Source organism: Anser anser, assembly GCF_964211835.1.
Source record: "Anser anser genome assembly, chromosome: 22".
NCBI classification, from domain to species: Eukaryota; Metazoa; Chordata; class Aves; order Anseriformes; family Anatidae; genus Anser; species Anser anser.
Window position 1 is genome coordinate 2,526,262 of NC_139743.1, and position 21,830 is coordinate 2,548,091.

Consider the following 21,830-nt stretch of genomic DNA (forward strand, 5'->3'; position numbering starts at 1 on the left):
GAGGTCTCAGGGCCTCACTCCACCGCAGTAATTAACTGCCCAGCCTGCCCGATATTGATACTCGCTCTGTGCACAGACACAGCGAATAATGAAGTAATGAACAGCAAAAGTGATCTAAATATTGATCCACTATTTACAATAGTTACACGCTGACGCATTCAATGATTCATTATCCCCAGCAGCCAGCCCGGGCTCCGCGGGCACTGCAGCTGCCTCCCAGCTGCCCCGGGCTTGCTGGAGAGCCTTGCACCCCCCTGCGCTGGGGTGACACCTACCTGTGTGCACCCGGTAGTGGGTCTCCAGCTGGTGCTTCAGGCTGAACTTCTTGCCGCAGCCATTGCACTCGTAGGGCTTCTCCCCGGTGTGGATGCGCTTGTGGCCCTTCAGGGTGCTCTCGTCCCGGAAGCAGCTGCCACAGAACTCGCACTCGTAGGGGTGGTCGCCTGCAAACACACACACGTCAGCCCCCCCGCGCCACGCCAGGCTGTGGGGAGCGGTGTGGGGCAGCCCCGAACCCCACAGGCCCCCGTGCAGATCCTCGCCCATACGCCTGGAGCCCTGCCCACACCGGCCCCCCAGCCACGTCTGTTTTTAACACCCTCCAGATCGGGTGGCTGATAAATGAACTTCAGTTCAGCACCAAACTCCGAATTATTTGAATGAAAGGTGAGGGCTCCAGCTACTTATTTATTACAGCAGTGAAGGCAAGGACAATAAAGATAGATTGATCGTCCAAGACTTTGTTCATGAATATTTAAATATTACTGATTTGTCTTGTCACTGTAATTACAATTTCTCTGTGCTGCATATCCTACAACCACAGTTTATGGTAAAGAATGGCCAACTGTATTTCACTTGTCCTACTGCAGATGTGCAGAGCTGCCAAGCGTGTAATGTTCCTCGCATTTCATACATTTTCTTCAGCTGTGAAGGCTTAAGTCATCCACAATGACCTACGTTTTTTCATTATCCCCATGTCAAACTGCACTCGTGCCTGGGCATAAATTGTCCTTCTAGTTATATACTCACATGCCTGTGCTTTCACTTCCTCTTTACAATGATATTTTACTCTCTGCCTGTTCTCTCCCCAGACCCAAAGACCAAACCTGCAGCTGCTGCAGGGAGCCCCTGCATGTGCCCTAGCTGGGCACCGAGCGCCAACACGTTCTGGTGCTTCGTGCAGGGCCACAAACCAGCCCCGAGCCAGTGTGGCTGCGACGCCTCCCACCCCGCAGCCCCAAAACCAGCGTGCATCTTTTCACCACGCCGCATCGTGCAGGCTGCAGGGCTGCTGCACCAGCAGCTCAGGGCTCCGTGACACAAAGCTGGGGGCTGAGGAGGCATTTCACCTCCCCTTGCCCAATTCTCACTTACTGCCTCCATTTTCTATGAGGCTCCTTGTTCCCAGAGTGAAAGGCACTGATGCAACAGCCCGGTGCCCGTCAGCCCAGGCAGCATTTCCATTTGCTCAGTTTTTAAGAGAACATGTGCAAACGGGAGCCAGGTGAATGATTCACTTGTTTAGCCCCAGCCACTGATGGGAGCAGTGATTTTTTTTTCCTCCTGCTGCTTCTTTATAGCACCCTGGTACTTTAAGCGAAGTGTTAAACTCGGGAGCTAGTTTGACAGGATCTTCATGAATTTAATTATCAACGTGATTGCATGGCAAATGAGTTTAAATATGGCATCTCCAGAGCCAGACCGACTAAAGCTGTACATGCGTGGCACCCGGCTGCCACCTCGACGTGGGGACGTTAACGTGACCCAAGTCCCTGCAGCAGCTCAGGACTGACTCCAGATCCAGGAAAAAAATAAATCCAATTTGTGGCATGTTGATTAACTTTGCAGAGTCTTTAATGAGCCTGACATTAAATGAAGGACAAAGGGGACTAATTAGAGCCCCTCTGGCCAGCTTGTGGCACCTGTGATCCCATTTCCACATCGCTACCTGGAGCCCTTGCCTGTGCGATGGGCTGCGGGGCCATAACGCACCACTTCTCCCCAGCGCAGTGCTTACTGTATGGCCAGCTGCATAAAGCAGGGACCGGGCAGGGCTGAGCACAGCTGCTGATGCTACGCTGAGAGCAGCCACACGGGCTGGTGCTGGGTCCAAGGCAGGTGGCAGGCATGCAAGCTGCGGCCAAAGGGGCTTCAGAGAGCAAGAGCTGGGGGAAATGTTGGTTATACCCATTTTCCAGGCAAGAAGTGGAGTCAGACAGATGCAACCATTTGCACCACAGCACTAAGGAAATCAGAGCAAGTGTTTGGTTTAAAAATAAGGAGAGAAGCCCATGTAACTTCTTCAGTGCAGCACAGGCACTCCCTCCTCTCTCACCCTGACCCACTCACCAGAAAGGGGGCTGGCAGAAAGGGGACCATCTGCAAGGGCTGCAGCCCTTGTCCTTTCCATAGTGAGAAGAAAACCCTAAATTTCTGTCATTTCTGCACAGCCCCGGGATACTGTGAGGGTGTCAGCATGGAGCTGGGCACCACCTCCCATGTTCCTCTGTGGACTCAGCATTGTGCTCCCACTCCAAAAGGAACCACAAAAAAAAAATAAATCATAAAGCTCTGATGATCCGGGATTTTTCTTTTCTAGCCAAGAGCTAATAAACAATCAGAGGCTGGGGCAGAACCCACACAGTCTGACCTGGAGCCCGGGTCAGTGGATTACTTGCTATGAATAGCTCTTCCACTTGGCATTAACGGACTCATAATCACTGCATGATTCTGGTTTTCCTGGTTGGAAGCACAGATGCAGGTGCACGTGCAGGGCCAACAGGCACCACTGACAGCCCAGGACAGAGATACCTTCCCCTGATTCTTCCCCAAGCAGCCAGCATCTGGGCATGCTGGAAGCTGGTTAAAAAGAGGAAGGAAAAGAGATGCAGACAATATGCATCTGCCTCCCCCAGCTACCACACTGCAGCCAGAGCACAAGCCTGTGACTGGTGTGGGAAGGAATGGGAGAGGAGCATTTCCTCCACCCACCTGCAAACCATCCCCGCCTCCCCACCGCTGGAAAAAGCAATTTCAGTTGCTCTGATTCATAGCTGGGCTGCAAATTACAGGCCAGCTCTCCGCCGTGCGGCGCGGCACAATCCTGCTAATCACGGAGCTGGGCGAGGGGTCAGCACGCTCCGGGCTTGCCAGAGCGCCGTGCTGCAGCACGTGCTGGGCGCTGTGAGGCTCCAGACCCATCCTCTCTACTGCAAGTGAGGGGAGAAGCAACCTTGCCAGGGACGGAGCAAGCAGGGACCACAGAAGCCCTGCAGTGCTTGGTGCACCCAGCTGTGGCTGCAAAGGGGCTGCAAGAGCCTCCACCTGCCCTAGGCTTCAGCCAGGAGTGCAGAACTTGCCCCAGGGGGCTGCAAGAGCTGGGAGGCTGGCACAAGTCAAACAGGCACGGGGATGCTGACGGCACCCTCCTGTGTGGTGCAGCCACCCAGGGAACAGGGCAGGTGAAAATGGGCTGGTGGGGAGGGAGCTGGCTGCAGCCTCCAGCCCTCGCTGGGTGCTCGCAGGACCACTTCTCCACAGGGACAACTGGGAAAACCAAGGGGGTGAAAGGTCCTTCTTTGGTGCTTGGTTTTCCCAAGACTCAAATGGTTCACGGTCATGGAACTAAACCTGCTAGGGAACCTTCCAAACCTGAGCTTTCCATTCCTGGCTCTGAACCTGATGGATATATTCACATCCATTTCCCACGTGGGACCAGTCTGGCAGTCTAAGAGCTGCTTTCTCCTACACTGAAGTTTTGCAGCCGGAATCACGCCACATCAACTCCCAGCAGACACAAACTGCCCACGGGTCCCTGCAGGACCTGGGGACGCGCTGCTGGGAGCTGTAAGCAGCACACCAGCTCTCAGGCAGGTGGTTTGAGGACACCGTGTAATGCGGTCAAATCCATGGTTTCACACCCCGGCTCTCCTCTAACCCAGAAGCACCTCAGTGGGCGTGCAATGTAAATACCATATACACGTAGCACAGGTCACCGTAATCCCATTAAGGCCGAGTACCAGCTGATTATGTGCATCTACTGCGATTAAGCCGATGAAGTGGGGTAAGATCGCACATCCCCTAAGAAGGTCACATGTCACCTTATAACGGATCAAATTATTACACAGGGCTTTTTTCCCCCACCTTGTTTTGTTGTTTTCCTTTTAAATCCAAACAGCCTCAATTGTGGATGACAGCTGCCTTTGACATTTTTTAAGATAGAAAAAAGGAAAAGAAAAGCAACGTGAAGAGAGAAACAGCCCTGTCCTATACTTCTTGCAGCCATTCAGTGAGAAACACTCCTCCAGGTCCCTCCTGCCAACCCGGAGAGCAGGCAGGGACCTGAGCAGCGCCCATCACTGCTCCCCACAGCCACCCCACAGCTCAGCAACAACCCCGGATGACAGCAAGCTGGAAACCCCTCCGAGTAGGGCTCTCCTGATCTAAGCTGCTGCTTAAGGGTAGGGGGACCCGAATCGGGGCTCCTTGGACACTGGCAGCACCGTGACCCCCACCCCGTGCTGCAGGACCGAGCCAGATGAGACCAAGGCGGCCCTCGGCGGGCAGTACCTGTGTGGGAGCGCAGGTGCCTCTTTAGGGCAGTGTGGCTGGGGAAGGTGCGGTTGCACTCGCTGCAGATGTAGCTGCGCACCCCTGCGTGCACCTCCATGTGCTGCTGCAGGGCCGTCTGCGTCTGGAAGCGCTTGCCGCAGAGCAGGCAGAACACAGCCATGTCCGTACCTGCAAGAGAGGAGACAGCATCCTTAGGCACCGCCTGGGCACCCCGGTGGCAGAGGTGCTGCCGCCCCAGGGTGCTGCGGGGACACCATTCGCATCAGTGCCGACCAATGCGATGCACCAGAGCTGGCGGTGGCAGCACTCCAAAAGCCACTTGCACTTGTTTCATTGCAGTGCCCTGGCTTTCACCCCCAAGGACACGCGTGAGGCATCACACCCCACCACAGGCAGCCTGGCTGGCAGCAGAGCGCTGTGCACCAGGGAGGGGATCGGCCCTGGGGCACATCCAGCCCCCCTGCAGGCATGGGGACCTGCGCCTAATGGGTAGCTGCAGTGCAGAGCACAAGAGGCACTTTTTAGGAGAAATAAAGTCATTTAACTGCTCTTCTGAAAAAGATGGAAAATAAGGTAGAGTACTTGTGGATCATGCTTTGTCTGATGCCCAAGAACAACTAACACCAAACATGCAGAAAGCACCTCCTGCACCAAGGCCTCACACCAGCTTCCCAGGAGCTGGCAGCCTTAAGGAAGAGGACCACAAGCCCCAGTTACCACTCACAGGCATCAGCTCTCCCACAATGGACACCAGCCAGGTCTTTGCACCACCACCAGTTCCCATTCCCTGCCAGGAACCTGCACCTCGCACGCTCAGCTCCTGGACGTGCATCCCCGGACTGTGCAAGGGGCAGAGACCCACAGCCCTCGCTCCTGTGTGGCACAATCCCTGGTTCAGGAAGGTTGGCCTGGTCACTCAGGGCGGCTGGTGCTGGGACCCCAGTAATCACAGCATGGAGGAGGAGTGCAAAAGGAGGGCAGGGGGACTTTATTGCATTGGGCACAGGTGGAAACCCCTTGCTGTAGGTGACAGCCCAGCCCCACAGCTCCCAGCAGCACCACACCCCCAACCCAAATGCAAAGCAGCTGTTTGTGTAATTACCCATGTTCTGATGTGTTGTTGCATGCACCTGTGGAAAACAGAGCTCAAAGCTCCTAACAGCCAGGTGGAAACAGGACCTGAAGAAACACTGCACGCGTGAGCACTGTGCAAAGCCTCCCTGGGTGCCAGAGGGCTGAATGCAGAAGGACCACATGCACACCTCCAGCACAGCTTGCGACCCTTAATGGTAATACCAACAGAAGCTTAATCCTACGAGTCACACACAAGTATAAAATTGGCTGCATCACCAGAAGAGCAAGAGTAAAAAAACAAAAATAGAGATACTTACACACCGTCAATAAAAATATAAGACCTTTGTGTTATTAAACAATTTGTTTTAGTTTATGCATAGCTGATTGTTCAGAACCTATGAGTCAGTGCAAATTGTATTACACTGGGAGATTAAGCAAATAAATGCTAGCTTTTTGGAGACATTAAAATGTGAGGACTATGGAAATAAAATTATCTAGAAAATTGTATTAGCAATTCATTAGCAGCAGCAAGATGTTCAAGCTAACCAACAAATACGCAACACCTTTAAGAAACAACAGGTTTGGGGGGGCTGCTCCTTGCTGTGCCAAAATTAATCCGAGAGGAAGCCGGTTGTGAGGCAGTGCAAGGCCAATGCACGTGGGGGACCTGGGAGAGCCCCCGGGTGTCGCGAGGTCCCTGGCACCCGCAGCACCACCCTGCCAAGCCCCAGGGCACACTGAAGGCAGGGGATTGTTCCTCTCCTGCACCGTCCTGGTGGCAAAGTGCCCTGGGAGCGGCACAGCGGCAGCTTCTGTACCCCCGAAGGCAAAGCTGTGTCCTCCAGCAGAACGGCACGGGGCCGTGCTCCACGTGCACGGGGACCTGCACAGTGAACGTGGCACCAGCGGACGTGCTCTGGCCACCGGCTGCTCCTCCACAGGCACGGCCCACACGTACTCGTGTTTTTGGGGACTTTGCTCGGTGTCGGCCATCCCCCTTGGCGAGGCGTGCACCGGGCAGGCGAGTGACACCAAAAATGTGAAGAAAAAAAAACGAATAAAAACACGGGGCAGCAAGATGGCCCTAGTGAAGATGCCGCCTCCTCTCTCCCCGTGGATTTATCTGGGGGACGTGCGCTTGCTCGCAGCTGCGGACAAAACTCCCCCAAGTACCCGTGAGACACAAAGCCTGCCCGAACGGGTGGCGCGGAGCAAATCCCGAGCGGTATGCAGCCCGGCCGCGCTCTCACGGTGACAGCAGGATGGGTCAGAGGTCGGTGGGGCCGAGCCCCTGCGCCGCGGCCAGCTGTGCTGCGGGGGCCCCGGCCGGCGGGATGCCGGCCCCCATCAATCCGCCAGGAGCAGCCCCGCTGGGGCCGGGGACAATGGGCTCCCGCGGGGGTGGGGGCAGGACAATGCCGCCAGGCCAGTGCGCAGGCCCGGAACAAATCCTCCCTGGCACCATAGGGCCCTCATTTGTGAAACTAATTGGCCCCCGCTTGAAAAATTGGGCTAACTTCGGCCGCCGCCACCGCTGCTGCTGCGCCGGAGAGGAGTTGCCTTGTGAGCGCGGGCAGAGGAAGCCCAGTCCCTGGTGGGGCACAGCCACCAGCTGCTGGGGTGGGCAGGGGACGGTTGGCTGGGGATGGGTGGCCAGGGACACGCTGACCCAGAGCTGCAGCTCGTGTCCCACCGCGCTGCTCAGCCATGCGAGCTGCTGCCCCAGGACGGGGACGTCAGAGAGAACAGGGAGAAGGTGGTTGTAGGCTGTGCTGCCGTGGGGTGCTGCCCACCAGGACCAGGAAAGGCTTATTTATTTATTTATTTATCTATCTATCTATCTATTTATTTATTTCTTTATTTATTAGGCTATGCATTAGCAAATAAATTGGTAAAAGACCCTTAATGGGGAGGTCAATGAGGCACTGGCATGGCTTGTGGGGGCCACCTGCTACCAGCAGTGCCCAGAGCAGACCTAGCACATCCAGCGGGTCTGAAGGCTGAGGACAGCCCAGCTTGGTGGCACAGGACGCAGGCAACAGCCAGGGGACCCCGAACCCCATCCTGACCTGCCTGGTTCAGTGCCACGCAGCAGGATGTGGCCATGCCAGGGCTGCGGAAGACAGGGCCAGGCACGAGTCATTTGCAGCCCTGTGGCACAACCAAGGTGGCTCTACGAGAACCAGGGGTCACGGCTTCAGGCAGGCCTCAGGTGGCTCTGCTGGGCACCGTCCACCATCAGCATTCAGCAAACTAAGTTGATATACACTGTGTGTTTTTTTAGCATCACGGAAAGAGCTGACGTGACTTTTGGAGAGCCCCCATCTCCGCTGTGCTGCCTGCCCTCATGGGCTGGGCCTGGGGCAGCTCTGGTCCCCTCCAGCCCAGCTCTGGCAGATGTCTGGGAGGACCCCTCAAGAACACCTGAGCAAGGACGGGGGCAGCAGAGCGCCTCTGCACCCAGACGCGTGCCCAGTGCACGAGCAGGGAATGAGCAGCTTCGGGGACCTGCCGAGGAGGAAGGATGAAGATGCTTGGGGGCAGCACAGGTCAAAAGCAGAGCCAACCACCCTAAACATGCCCATCTCCAAAAGCTGAGCTCATGGTGCAAGATCTGACAGCACAAGAAAAGGGGGTGACACTGAAAAACTCCCCGGTGCCCCATGTCCTGCGCAGGGCAGCCCCTGCCTCCCCACAGCACAGCGGCGGCACCCTGTGGTTTTGGAGCCACGGGGATGTTTGAATGCCCAGGCATTGAAAGAAAAATCACCCCCGATAAATAAACACTGCTGCCGCCACATACGCACAAAAAGAGGAAGACGGATTTATTCATTTCACTGACATTTTAATGGTTTCTCTCCTTTTTCTGGAAGATGATTACAAATTAAGCAGCATTTAAACGCTTTTTACTGTCAACAATTAAAAGGGGCGAATATGGAACAGAAAGTGCGGTGACCATTCATTTCCAGGGAAACGCGGCTATCAGCGAACACCACGGGGCCTTCCCTGTACTGTACACCGCACAATGGCAAAAAGTATACCATTAATTTTGTAGGACATTCAAAAGCAAATTAAAATATAAAAAGCTCTAGGCACAAAGATAGATACCAAGAGAGAGGGCAGAATAGGTCAAGCTTGTGGAATTAAAGTCTTAGCAACAGTGGAGGTTTAAGCACAGCCCTATTACGCCGCATTCAATAGCCACCTTCTCCCATCTTCCCTTTTTTCTCCTCTAAGAGCCTATGTGCTGTTTGCCTCCAGCTTGCAGCAGTAAACAATTAATACAGCGTGTACCAGTGCTGCGGGTTTCCAAGGCAGGAGCAATAGTCTGCCATGTAGATTAGATTTTGGACGCAACATTAACTATTTGGAAGAGAGCGCCGCCTGATTTGTGCAAGGCAGTTTTAAATAACAGGTGATTTGAAATCTGATTTTTACAGGATTGATACTTGCTCGAGGGAGGAAAAGCCCTGAGACTATGGCTGTACGCGTGGATATGCATGCTTCGGTCTCCTCAAAGACTGCTCCCAAACAGGCGTTGTGAGCTGTGCATCACCACGGATTTAAAGGCAAGCAAGATGTATTTCCCATTATTCAGGGACTTTTCTTCCCTTTTCAAACTTCTGGTGAAGAATGCTAAAATCCTCATACTTTTTTCCATACTCTGACTCCACAGCAGAAGGAATTAAAATAAAATTTGCTCAGAGACAGATAGGCATATGGTAGGGATGCAGGTTTGTTTTTCCCTGTATTTTTAAAAGGAGCCTGGTGCATTTCCGTACCACAAAGTTTAACATGCAGGAGGTACGCCAAAGAAATAAAAGAGACACGTCCCCTTTAAAAGGAAATATAATTTACAGTGTGCAGCCAGGCGGTCCATAGTTTCAATCTCGTTTACTATAGAGAAAACTCTGCTAGCTGTTCTCTATCCCACAAATCCGATTTAATCAGACAAGCCAGCCAGCGTGGCTTGAAGTAAAAACGGATAATTAGTAAACAGAGAGCTACTTCAGTGCTTCATTGGCATTCGAGCCGGGCTAGTGTGTCGCATTTAAAATGCAGTCTGATGAAGTTTACAAAATCAAACCATTTGTTACTCCTATTGAAGAGGCTTCAGGCCACTTGCAATTAAATTGGAATTAGTGCTCAGAATGAGATACAGCAAATTCATACTAAAAAGGGATCTGACTTTGAGACATTTGACTTCAAGTTTTCCCCCCCGCGTGTGCGTGCGCGTGCGAGGTCCGGCCACTCCATCCCGGCCTCGCCTCCCACCCTGCTCCCCCAGCCCCAGCCCGCTGGCACCAGGACCCCAGGTGAGGATGGTTTTGGCACCTTGGCACCCACCGAGTGACCCTGTGGCAGTTTTGCACAGCTGGAGCAGGCACCACGACTGCAAACCTGAACTCTCCTCTTTCTGCTATCCTAGGTCTAAACCTACTATCATGCTTTTTGCTGCTGGTACCTGGTTTGCAACATTTTTCCTTTCTTTTCTAAGACCAGTGTTAGAAAAATCAAAAAAAAAATGAGGCAGTTCTGCCCATCCGTCACAGCAATAATCAATAGCATTATAAACCCTTAATCAAAGGCTGCAGAGGGATACGCCACGAAGGCTCCAGGTGCAACGAGTACAGTGAAGGACACCAGCAGAGCCAGGCACTACCTGTTGCCTCCACCGTCAAACCTCCGAACATTCAGTTTGTCTCCCGCAGGAGCCCTCCGCCCGGCCCCCCGCACCAGCAGGCTCCATGGCTGGGCCACAATCACGGAGCATCTGCACAGACAGCCCTAGGACACACACAGCCCGTCCCACCCTGCTCCCCACCAGCAGGGCCACCTTCATCCCGCCACTCAAACAATGCAAGCACAACGAGACCAGCCGTAACTGCGAGCTGCATGACCAAAAAAATGCATTTATATATGTGCACGTGTATACTAACACACATACACCATGCATGCAAATTCCTTCTGGTCAGCGCCTCAACAAGACTCAGTCTTCACTCAATCTTTATATTTAACTTAATCTCTTAAATTGTGTGCATGCAATAGAGGCATGCAAAAAATTGTTGCCACTATCATTAAGAGTGAAGTGGAAGGCTCCAAAAAATTCTTGCTACGCAAAACAAGAGTCCAGGGATTGTTGGCGCTTGCAAGATTAGATTTCAGAGATGTTTGAAATTTTTTTGTCACTGTGTCAACGGCTCCTTCACAGCCACCATCTCCCAGACAATGCTCCTCATCGCAGCTGCGAATGCTGGAGCTCGCCTGCATGAAAAGCAGGGCTAGGGGAGCATGGTATTTTTATCAGCCTCAGTAACATGGGATGGTGGCAGCAAGCAGAAGAAACCATGAGCACATCTGTGGATGTGCACAGTGCAAGGACCGCAGACGGAAAGCTGTGGGTCACCTTCACTCCCAAGGGGCCTTGGCTCATGTTGGCCAAAAGCAGACGTCCTAGGGGAAGTGAGCTGGACCGGTGATCACCCCCCTTCTCAGAAAAGCATTTAAGTATAGGATTGAAAACTGTTAGAGCAGTGGGACTTCAGCATGTATGCTGGGCTCCACATGGCATGCCGGGATCCCCAGGGACGTGCTGGAAGAAGGAAGGGCTGCTGCAGTGCACGCCCTGCTGGGACGGGGAGGAGGAGAGGAAGAGGAGAGGGGATGAAGGCAAGGCAGCTGTACGTGATGCCAGCAGGACACTGGCCTGGCAGCACCACCTCCAAGACAGCTTCCACGTGGCATGCTGAGACTGTGTTTTGCCCCAGCACTGTGTTGGATGCGTATTGCCGGTGTAAGTAGATTAACCTAGTTTCGGTATCTGTGTTCCTGATTATGAAAAGAAAAATGGTATTTTAGCAGGCAGCACCAAAGTAAACCTGCACAGAAGAGCCCCGTGATGACAGCCCTTTCCTGGAAACAATTTCCTACATCTGTGCACACACGGAACGCACGCTTTGCACACACAGATACACTTTTTAAGGGTCTCATCCCAGCACTTGGCAGACCCATCATGCTCTCCTGTCACTCCATGCAGCCCTCCTGTGTGAAACAAAGGCACTGTGGAGAGGCGGCTGCTGCTGCCTGTCCGCATGGCAGCGGTGCCGGCGTGCCACGAGCGTGTGCTTGCAGAGGGGAGCTGCCCTGAAGCCCCTCGGGGAGGCAGAGCATCGCAGGCAGCGACGCACAGGGGCGGGCAGGATGCTGCCATCCTGCAGGACATCACTCACCCGGGAAGTGGAAGCAAATAATGTTCATCCAGCTGCCCCACAAACATGTAGAGGGGGAAAAAAACACACAGTGAACAAATGAGATGCATTTTGTGCTGGAATCACCAAATCATCCCAGTTTCAAAGGCTGCCTCTGGACTGCACAACTGAGCTTTCATGCTAATTATCATCTTTATGGAAGGCAAATTCTCTCAAGGGGGTATTTGTTTGATTATTATTATTTACTCAGAGATACCACAGCTTTCTTCCCAAGTTTAACTGACTGCAGAAAATTAATTCTTAAAAAGGAGCACAGGCTGCCAGCTCCTTTGCTGCTGGTTTCTCTTCCCTGGCAGGGTGGCTGCCGAGCACCAGAGCAGGACCGTGCTGGCACACAGGCAGGAGGCTTTCCTTTCTGCAAGCACTAACTTCCACTTGCGCATGTCCTCTTTTAACCAATACTGGTTTATCATACCTAGAAAACCTCAAATATTTAAGAGCAGATGTATATGAAAGAACATTGTAAACACATGGGTGAGCACAAATTTGAATTTATCCCATGTGCTTGTCTGCAGGGAGTTTCTGAGCTCCCTCAGACAGGGCACTGTTTCATCACCCTCCACCAGAGTTTCTCCTCTCAGTGACCAGAGCCGGATTTTAAGTGCACAGACTTTTCCTCCATAGCAGAGGGAAGGATGAGTAAAGAGGGATGCTTCTCAGTGACTGCGGAGAGGGGTCTCACAGCCATGCTGGAACAGGTGAAATGGGTGCCACAGGCTGGAGGCCAAGGCCAAAGCCCAGGGGGCAGATGAATGATGCCCAAGGCAGGATGCAGATGGGGGGGGGGGGGGGGGAAGAAGAGGATTCCCAAAACGCAGAGGGACAGCACAAAAAGCGGAGCGGGCAACAACCACCCGAGTGACGTCTTTGTCAGGGAGCTCGCAGGGCTGCAGGCGGCTGCTGTTGGGGTCGGTCCCTGCTCGCACCGCCACCGCGCAGCCGGCGGGCGCTGAACAAACGCGCCTGCCCGGGAAGTTTGCGCTCGCCGGAGGTGATTTATTCCAAGGGCCATCTGGACAGGGGAACAATGTGGTCCCATATCTGAATGACCCGGCGCATTAGTCACACCCTCCTCGCTCGACCTCTCCGTCCCTAATCTTCACACTTGCTCTCATTCTCCTTTAGTGAGGCAAAATGACCGGATCCGCTTCTCACCTCTCCTTTGGCTGGCGAAGTTCACAGGGCTGAGGGAGACAAAAGGCCCCGCGCCTCGCTGCGTGTCGCTGCGTGGCCAGGAGCGGCAGCCTGCATGGAAACGATGCCCCAGCTCCAACCAGCCCCCGTGGGTCCCCGGGCAGCTCCCGCAGCGCCTGCCTGTGGGCCCAGCATCGCCGCACGGCTGATCGGGGCACCGCCGGGCACCGGGACACCACGCACGGCTCCGCAGCGCTGCCGGGACAGCGCGGCCCCGTCTCTCCAACCCTTTGTTCCCCGAGCACCATCGGGAAGTCACTACTCTGGCACCTCTCCCTCCCCTGCTGCCCTTCCTCCTCCTCCTCAGTTTACTTCTTTATTATATTTTTCTGCGATTGCTCAGGCAAGAATTATTACATGGGAGAGCGAGCGGGGAGAAAAAAAAATCAAGTGACTATTAGCGGTGGTAGCTTTATTGCAACAGGCACAGAACTCATTCGTTTCATGTTTTGCAGAATATAAAAGCACTGAAACATTTTAATTTTAAATTCTTATCATTGAATTTACTGCTTTTCTCTCGCAATGATTTGTGTTGCTTTTTAATTTTTACAGTCTCTACAGAAGCCAGATGCTACCGCCTAGGGCCAAAATAATAAAAACCTACTGCAGTCATGAGTTACAGAACAAAAAAGAAACGCACAGTTGACAGAAGTTAATATCTCAATTTAACAGTGCTGCTTTGCTAATGATCCTTTGATATGTGTTTATTTAGAAAGGTCTGATCTTGACCTTGAAAGCAAACTAAACCACAAAGTCTTTATGAGACGAGAGAAAGACTTTATTTATAGAATGGCTTTATGTCAATCACAGCAGCAGCTGGACTCGAGGTGAAAAATTACTCAGAAGCGAGCGGGTTCGTATCCAAAGAAGGCGTTAATCACGGCATACGTATCTGGAAGGGGGCATTAATTCCAGATGAAGACTGCGGCACGCCCACGATCTCCAGGTCACAACACAAAGCACCCAGGCGCGGGCCGGGGCCGCCTGCCAGCCGGGGGCTGTCGGGCACTGGGGTGCTGCTGCCGCGGCCCCTGCCCGCCTGCTCATGCTCTGTGGCACCGCGGTCACCAGCACAGCGCTGCGGGCACGGTGCGGAGGAGACGCAGCGCACGGGTACCACGACTGCCTCGGAAGACCAGGGAACCACGCACGGAGGACAGGCGGGCGCTGCGCACCACGGCCACCTCCCTGCACCAAGGCGGGAGCACCTCTGCTGCCGGCCATGGGGAGGCACTGGGAGAAACCAGCACCACGAGGACCTGCCGCCGCCGCACCTGCTTTTAGCACTTTATGATGTTTTTTGTGCTCGAGCAGAGCAGGGCCGAGGAGCAGCGCCGCTGCCTGGCCCTGATGCATTCCTCGCCTCCGCCGCCGCAGCCGGCTGCATCCTGCCCACCCCGAGCAGCACACACCTGCACTGATGGGGTATGAACAGGTTTTCCTCCTGAAGAAATCAAGGATCGTGCAAAGCTTATGTTTTGAAATGAAAATAAGATTAACTTTTTATGGGCCAATTATGTTTTACTGCAATTCCACCACTTGTATGGGAGGCGTTGAGATATCCTAATTCCTAACGCTGTGCAAGCCTGGGGAACATGCTGGGCAGAATTCACATGGAAGGTGCTCTGCATGTTCAAGTGTAATTTCTACGTCTGAGTTCAAGCAGTGACTTGAAGACATTTACAAATGCTGAGCCCTCCTGGACGAGCCCAAGGCATCGCCTCCTTGTCCTGCTCCTCCTCGCTGCTGGGGCTCTGCTCGGGTACGCTGGCAGAGTTTTAGTCCCAAGACCCCTTTTATCAAGTATATCAAAAAACGCTCAGAAGGCCAAAAACTGAGCACATCAAAGGAGACAAACTTCACTTTTCAGCACTCTTTAGGCGTTTTGGTACCAATTAGCTTACAGTCACCAAAAGAACAGCAATAACAGGAATATAATCTGCTCCGCAGAGACTGGATGGAAGGGTATGGAATGGTGACGTTTCCGTCCTTCTGCTGCTAAACAATGCAAATTCAAGACTGAGGCAGTTACAAAAGACCTCTTTGCATGTTGACTAGAGAAATAAATGCTGCTGTAGAGTCCCATCTGGCCAAGCAGCTGAATGGGGAAAGCTCAGTGATACTGAAGTCACAAACGGGTCTAAATTTAGATACAGGCAACAGACAGCAATGATATTTCAGCTCTAAACCAGGTGTGAAATATGGCATGCTCGGTTATGACTGAAGCCGAAGGAAGCTTTGCCTGGGAGGGGAGCAGCAAGCCCCGGCTCACGCGTGGACTGACCAGCAGAGCGGAGGCTCGGCATCCTTCCTTGCCCAAGCATACCATTTTCCTGGCCTCTATTTCCTGGCAAAAGAAGCTTCACTTGACCAAGAGGCATTACTCTGTGCACAGCATCACCCCTCGGCGCGGCTCCAGAGGCCTCGCGTGCTGCTGCCCCTGCCCCGTCCTGCTCCCCTGGCCAAGGACAGGCATCTCATCTCCCCTGGCCCAGCGAAGGCACGCTGCTGCGGCGTTTTCTCCCACCACATCACAAGGGAAGCTGTCATCTCATTGCTTACTCGTCACCACCAGTAAGGGTTCCCAGATTTCTTCTTCCCAATGGGAATTTCAAATGGAACCAGCTGAAAAAATGATTTTCAAAAACATATTTTTCCCATTGCTTGCTGGATGATTGTTAAATTAATGTTAGAAACCATTTGGAGGTCTCCGTCTTTACACAAAGAGCCTCAACGAGGTGATGAAATCCTCACCAGCATTTCTGTTCAGTCAAAAGCTGCCCCCCTGCGTCTTCTTGGCTGGAGAATCTCTAGCACAAGCGCTTTCAAACTGGAATTTGTATTTCCACAATCTTGGCCTGCTCTTTTCACCCCCATTTCCGCAGGAAACTTTTCCAAACCTGTTGACATCCTCTGTTTCCCTCCAGCTTTGGAACAACACCCTCTGCTCCCACCTCTACCTGGCAGGGCGCTGCGGGGAGGCTGGAGGCCCCGCACTGGCAGCAGGACCCCGGGGACAGGCCCCAGAGCCCCCCACCGATGCCATGCTTGGAGCTGCAGGTTCCCCACGTGGCCCTTCAGGGATTTTCCCGTCCGAGGTGGCACAACTTGTATTTGTTTCTGCTGTCACTGAGGGGCAGTGAGAAAACAAAGGGGGGCCTCGGTTTCCAAGCCAGTAAATAAAATTGTCCTCTGGACACTGTACAGGCGCTGTGCTGGGGCAACATCTAACACCAGAGCAAAGGACTGCTGGCAGACACAAAGCCAGATTTTGTAATGTCCACTTATTATTCCTGAATCTCCATTATTAAAAAGGAAAAGATTAAAAAGACCTCTTGGTAAACCCCCGAAGATGTAAAATAGTAATGCAGAGAAACATTTCACCTTTTTTTTTTTTTTTTTTTTTAAGTGGGGAGACAAGGATCCCAGGACACAAAAGTAACTGTTAAGGTAAGTTAAACCTTGTCAAGATGAACTTTCCTGCTACTTTTAATTAAAAGTTCTTTAGAATTAAAAAGGACACTATTCAGAAAAGACTGAAAAAAAAAATTCATTGACACCAGCCCGCCCCCCTCCCCTTTTTCCCAAGGAAAAGAAAAAGCTGTTTTTGTGTGTCTGCTCACCCAGCCCTCACTGTACAAAAGGAAGCGGATTTGCAGCAAGACACATGAGATGACCCTTTGACCCCAAACTGCTGAAAAGTCCTCAATGGCATAAATACCAGATAATCAATCACATACCAGGAGGGCTGGTCCCCCTGCCCTTACCCCAGTGGCCGAGTTTATGAGAGATGCACTGTAAATGGACACCAGCTTTTTAAGGGAGGCCCCTCTCCGCATTCCTCTGCGGAGCCAGAATATTTTCCTCGGGCCGGGAGACCCTGGCCACCTAGTTTTACACATTTCATCACCCCTTGATGCAGCCCCCGCAGTGCTCCTCGTGGGCAGGTCCGGCAGCAGCGGCCATCCGCCAGCGCCGCAGCCCCGCCAGGAGCACGTGGCGCGGCCGCACGGCTGAGACACAGCCCCCAAAGTCACCGCTCTCCCAGAGCTCCCCGTGGCCATGCACACACCCGTACGTTTTAGGCTGTGGCTGCCTTGGCTCCAAGCACGGAGAAGCTGAGATTAAGACAGCAGAGAAGGCTTTTTGTTTCCTGCTTTGGGGGAGACGCGGTGCGATCGCCAGCCGCATCGAGGGGCGGGAGGCGCGCAGCGAGCGCTCCGGGGCTACAGCAAACACCCACAAACCTCCAAGCAGGCTGGGGCATCACCAGCACGAGGGCGGGTGCAGGAAAATGAAGGAGAAAACAGCCTAATCTACAGAGGCCACCACAAGCGATGTTTGTTTGGGGTGGTTTCATTTGTTTTCTGAACCCTTAGTAAGTTCTGACACCAACTGTACAAAGTTGGTTTCTCTTATCTGCGCTCTGACAACCGTCTCAAACCCAAACAGAGAGGACTGCTAAACCTCTGAATGTTCCTAGGGCAACAATAGATTTTAAAGCTTTAAAGGAAAAAAAAAATTGCTGAGATACTGAACTAGTTCAGTTAAATGGGGAACCACTTGGCAACTAAATTTGATAATGCTTTTGTTTGAGGGTCAGAGGTTAAATATGTTCACACTAATCCCCTTCATCTAGAATTAAGGGACAAGAAAGATTTTTCTGTAGCTTAGCAAGAGGGCTTTTCTCATCGTAGTTTAAATAGTATTTGCACAGGAAAATTAAACGTAGACCATTGGCCATTCATTTTAAACACGAATGCATAGGTCTTTTACCTTATTTGTTTATTTTAGGTAAATATGTCTGATCACACAAATGCCAATCTTGTTGCATTTCCTGTCCGATTTGATCTTTTGACTATAAATTCTCTTGGAAGGGCAGGGAATTTTTGTTTTTGTTTAATTTAAAGGTTAAGAAAAGAAGCAGTTTGAAAGGCAGCGAGATTCCCGGTTTCAGGAATGTGTGCTCAGACTCAGATTTCAAGCACTGTCACAGAACATTACTGTCAGACAAAGAGGCTCTGTGCTGCATATCCGAGGGCCGAGCAGCTCCACGCCACTGCCACCAAGGGTCCGGGCTGGAAGGGGAGGATGCTGGCCCGACCCCGGGCACCACGCAGCACCAGGCGCACAGCACCCCCTCAGCACCCACACCGGTGGTACCAGGAGGTGCTGGAGGGGCCGGGGGCTGAGCTCGGCTGCCCCCGTGCCCCGGCTCTGCAAGCAGAGGTGTTGCAGGAGCCAGGCAGAGCCCTGCGAGTTGGCGTTGGGGCAGGATGCCACCGACCCGACTGGGGTGCTGGAGGGCATCTACGGCTGTACTGCATCCCCCCCTGCCCTGCGAGCTCCTGGCACCCGCAGCCTGGGGATCAGGAAGGATGGCACAGGTGCGAGTGCGCAGTATTTACTACACCGAGTTAGATGCTGTGCCCTGAAGCGGGCTGGTTGCGTTCTGCACTAGGCTCCAGACGACGTGGGGATGGCAAAGCATTTCTGTGACGAGGACAAGTGGTTGTTAGCGCTTTGCTGTGGGCTGGCACGTGGAACTGAAAGCCCACAAGGATCCCAAGTTCAGCTCAGGTAACAGCAGCCTGCCACAGTCACGTGGTGCCACAGAGATATATTTGGATTAGAGGAGCTGCATCCCAAACCAAGTACAACTTTTTTCCAAGTGCCTTTTGATGTCCTTCCCAAAGCTGAAAACATACAATCAGGGACGTGCGCTTCACTCTGCGCAAAGACCTCTTTCTTTTAACCCTGATCAATCTCTCGGCCTGAGCCAAGAACTTTAAGGACTGATTGCAACTCCCAGCAGAAAAACACGCCTGCAGGATTTCCTAACGGGGAGCCCCCGTGCTCAAAGCCACAGCACACGGGCAAAGGGCTGGGTTGGGCAGGAGCGCCGCATCCGACAGCCCCAGTGCCACATCCCCCATGTCGGGATGTTTGTGCTTGTCAACGTCTGTGCCAGATTTTATTTAGCTCTAATTATACACATTTGTGTGTGGAGCCAATTAAAATCTAACAGACCTTTGAAAGGGATCTAGGGTATCTTCAGGGTTTCTTAATTTCTTTGTCTCCTCGAAAGAGTACATCCAGCTAGAAGCATGCTGTATCGAGCCCTGGAAATTGGTCTCAGGGAGTGGTGTCGGAGGATTACTCTGCACCTTTCCAACTCTACGCATTCAGCAGCTGACATACTAAGCAGCGTCAAGATAATACAGGATACTGTGACTCCAAAGCAAGCTATTCATCTGCTCCTATAAACAGCATAGCAGGGCATGTCCCTTTCCAAACAAGGGGGTCTGACCCACTGGTACTGCCAAGTACAGGCAACAACCCTGAACAGAGCTAAATGATGTCCCTGCAGGAACGAGGCAATACAGTGAGAAACAAACTTTTCTAGTTCTTTGTGTGCTTACCAACATGAGTTCTGGAGCAGAACAGCTCTGCGAGGAAGCAGTCCCTGGCAGACTGCTTTGCTACAAGCACACAGAGAACTTTTGGCTCCGCAGCATTAAACACAACACACATCTCAAACTTTTATCTAACATTTTGCTGGCTGGGGCAGCTCTGGGAGACGCGGGATTGTTTGCATGACGAGAATGCTGGGCATCTCATTGCTAGGAGGAAGCCAAGACACACAGTGAAACATTTCAGCTGTAAACCACACAGTTCAGATTTCGGCAGGACCCCTGGGGAGGCGAGCCGCGGGACACGCTGTTCTCCAGCACCGCTGCCACCGCTGCCAGGGCCAGATGGGGACAGAGACACTTGTCCCCAGTGCCCCTTGCAGCACCCTGGGGCCAGGAGGTGATACTTGGCTCCTGGCTCCATTAACGGGCAGCTTAATTGTGGAAAAGCACTGGAGGCTCCATGCCCTGATTGTGATGTCCCCTCATTTCGAGAAAGAGGGGAACAAGCAAACAGAGCGGGCCATGTTCGTGTGCACCCAGATGAAATTAGGCTGCTCCGTGCACACTGCTGCCTGGCAGCTGGAGACGCCAGCTCTATGCCAGCAGCACCCGGCGCGGGCTCCTGCAGCTGGCGCTGCCACCGCCGCCTCCATGCAGCCTGCGCTGGGGCCAGACCCCATGAAAGGAGCGGCCGCTCCATGCCTCTTTTTATCTTTAAAGGCTGCCCGTTTGTTAAACTGTCATTGTGAATTATGCTCCTAAATTAAGAAGGCTTCCGATGGGAAGTTTAGCTGTCACAGTCATTGTTTTTGTAGAAATAAATGTTTGCAAGAAAAGCTTTCCTTTGAAGATGTCAGCTTCCACATCAAGAGCTCTTGGGCCAAGAACAGGGAAGCACAGGAGAGGCAAGAGTCAATGCTTGTACTTACCCTTCCCTCTATTTGTACAGCGTTCAGTCTTTTTTGCAAATAAACTTTGGAAGGCCTCTCACAGCCCTGCCACGTGAGGCTTGTGTTGCTCAGCAGAACGGTGAAAGGAGACGAACGCAAAGCCCATCCTTCTGCAACGGGATGGCACGGAAAGTAAAAGGAGTGACCCCCTTTTTGGCTCTTGCTTTTGAAAAGGACATGACTTTTTAAAATCCTAAATGTGCACCAAGAGCAGCCCTGGCTTCTGGCAGCTCCTGGCCCTGGGGCAGAGCCTCTGCTCTCACGGCCACAGCTGCTCACCAAAAGCAGCTCGGGGTTAATAAGATATCAGCCCATCATGATCTGATTAAGACGGATGTTTTGCCTCTTTATGCTCTTGCAGCTGCCATTTTTAGTTTGGAAAGTGTTTTGAAAGAAAGCTGATCTTTTTTATTTAAAAAACTTGGGAGTTTGCATTTTGGATGCTTTCTGACCATTCCACTTTAAACTATGTGGTTTTGTCCTTTCTTGGGTCATCTTTTTTGTCTCATTCTGCCACAGCCAAATGTTTGAGCTAGCAAGTCCCTCTCCCTGCTAAACACTCAGAATTAACCATGTACTACTTTTTCCAAAGGTCTTACGAATATATTTACAAGCAGAGCTCCATGGAAGAGGCCTCACCTGAGTTTGGCACATCAGCCTCCCATTGGTGCCAGAACCCAGGAACGTCACCTCCAAGGAGCTGGCACGGTTGGGATCTCCAATCTGCTACCGAAGCGCTGGAGACCTCTCCCTTTTGTTAGACCACCAAAAAACTGTTCAAACACAAGCATGTAACCCCCAAAACCCAGCTTTCAGTTCAGTGACAATATTTCAGATGCTGGATGTTCACTTGATCCTATAGGCTCATCAGAAAACATTATTTTGAGGTTTTGGTGCATATTTTGAAGGAAGAGCGGAAATAGATGCTGAAGGGAAAAACCAAACTGGCACATGCAGAGGGGGCAAAAACATCTACTCAGCCACAACCACATATTTATTTTCTCCTCATCCTTAAGCCATGAAAGCATCTTCATGATTGGCATTTTGTACTTTCAGAAGTGCCCACGTTATTGAAACAGCAAACCCTGGGAGGTGCCTCTCAGCCTCCCATGGGCCAAATGCAGGTTTTCCAGCCTGGCAAACAATTCCTGTTTGATCTCCTGGGCACTTTGGGCATTTGAGGGTGCCAGGAACATCTTTGCACCCTCCACATGTGGCAGCTAAAACATCAGCAAAGAAGGCAGAGCTTTGCTGGAAATCCAGTTTATTTTGCAAGCTTAGGGTTTGCAGTTCACCTCCAGCTGAGAGAGTCGAGCACCCACATCTTCCACTCCCATCTGTTATGTTGCACTCCA

The 21,830-nt window shown here is 52.4% G+C and overlaps 1 protein-coding gene across 3 annotated transcripts in view; it reads right to left on the reverse strand.

Moving 5' to 3' along the window:
• Positions 1-21,830, reverse strand: part of ZBTB16 (zinc finger and BTB domain containing 16) — a 113,026-nt gene that overhangs the window by 4,328 nt on the left and 86,868 nt on the right. For all 3 annotated transcript variants that reach the window (XM_083808276.1, XM_083808274.1, XM_083808275.1), the window contains exons 5-6: positions 4,570-4,740; positions 276-443 (exon numbers count right to left, since the gene is read on the reverse strand). In XM_083808276.1, coding sequence (XP_083664402.1) covers positions 276-443; positions 4,570-4,740 — 339 coding nt within the window. The remainder of the gene's footprint in view (positions 1-275; positions 444-4,569; positions 4,741-21,830) is intronic.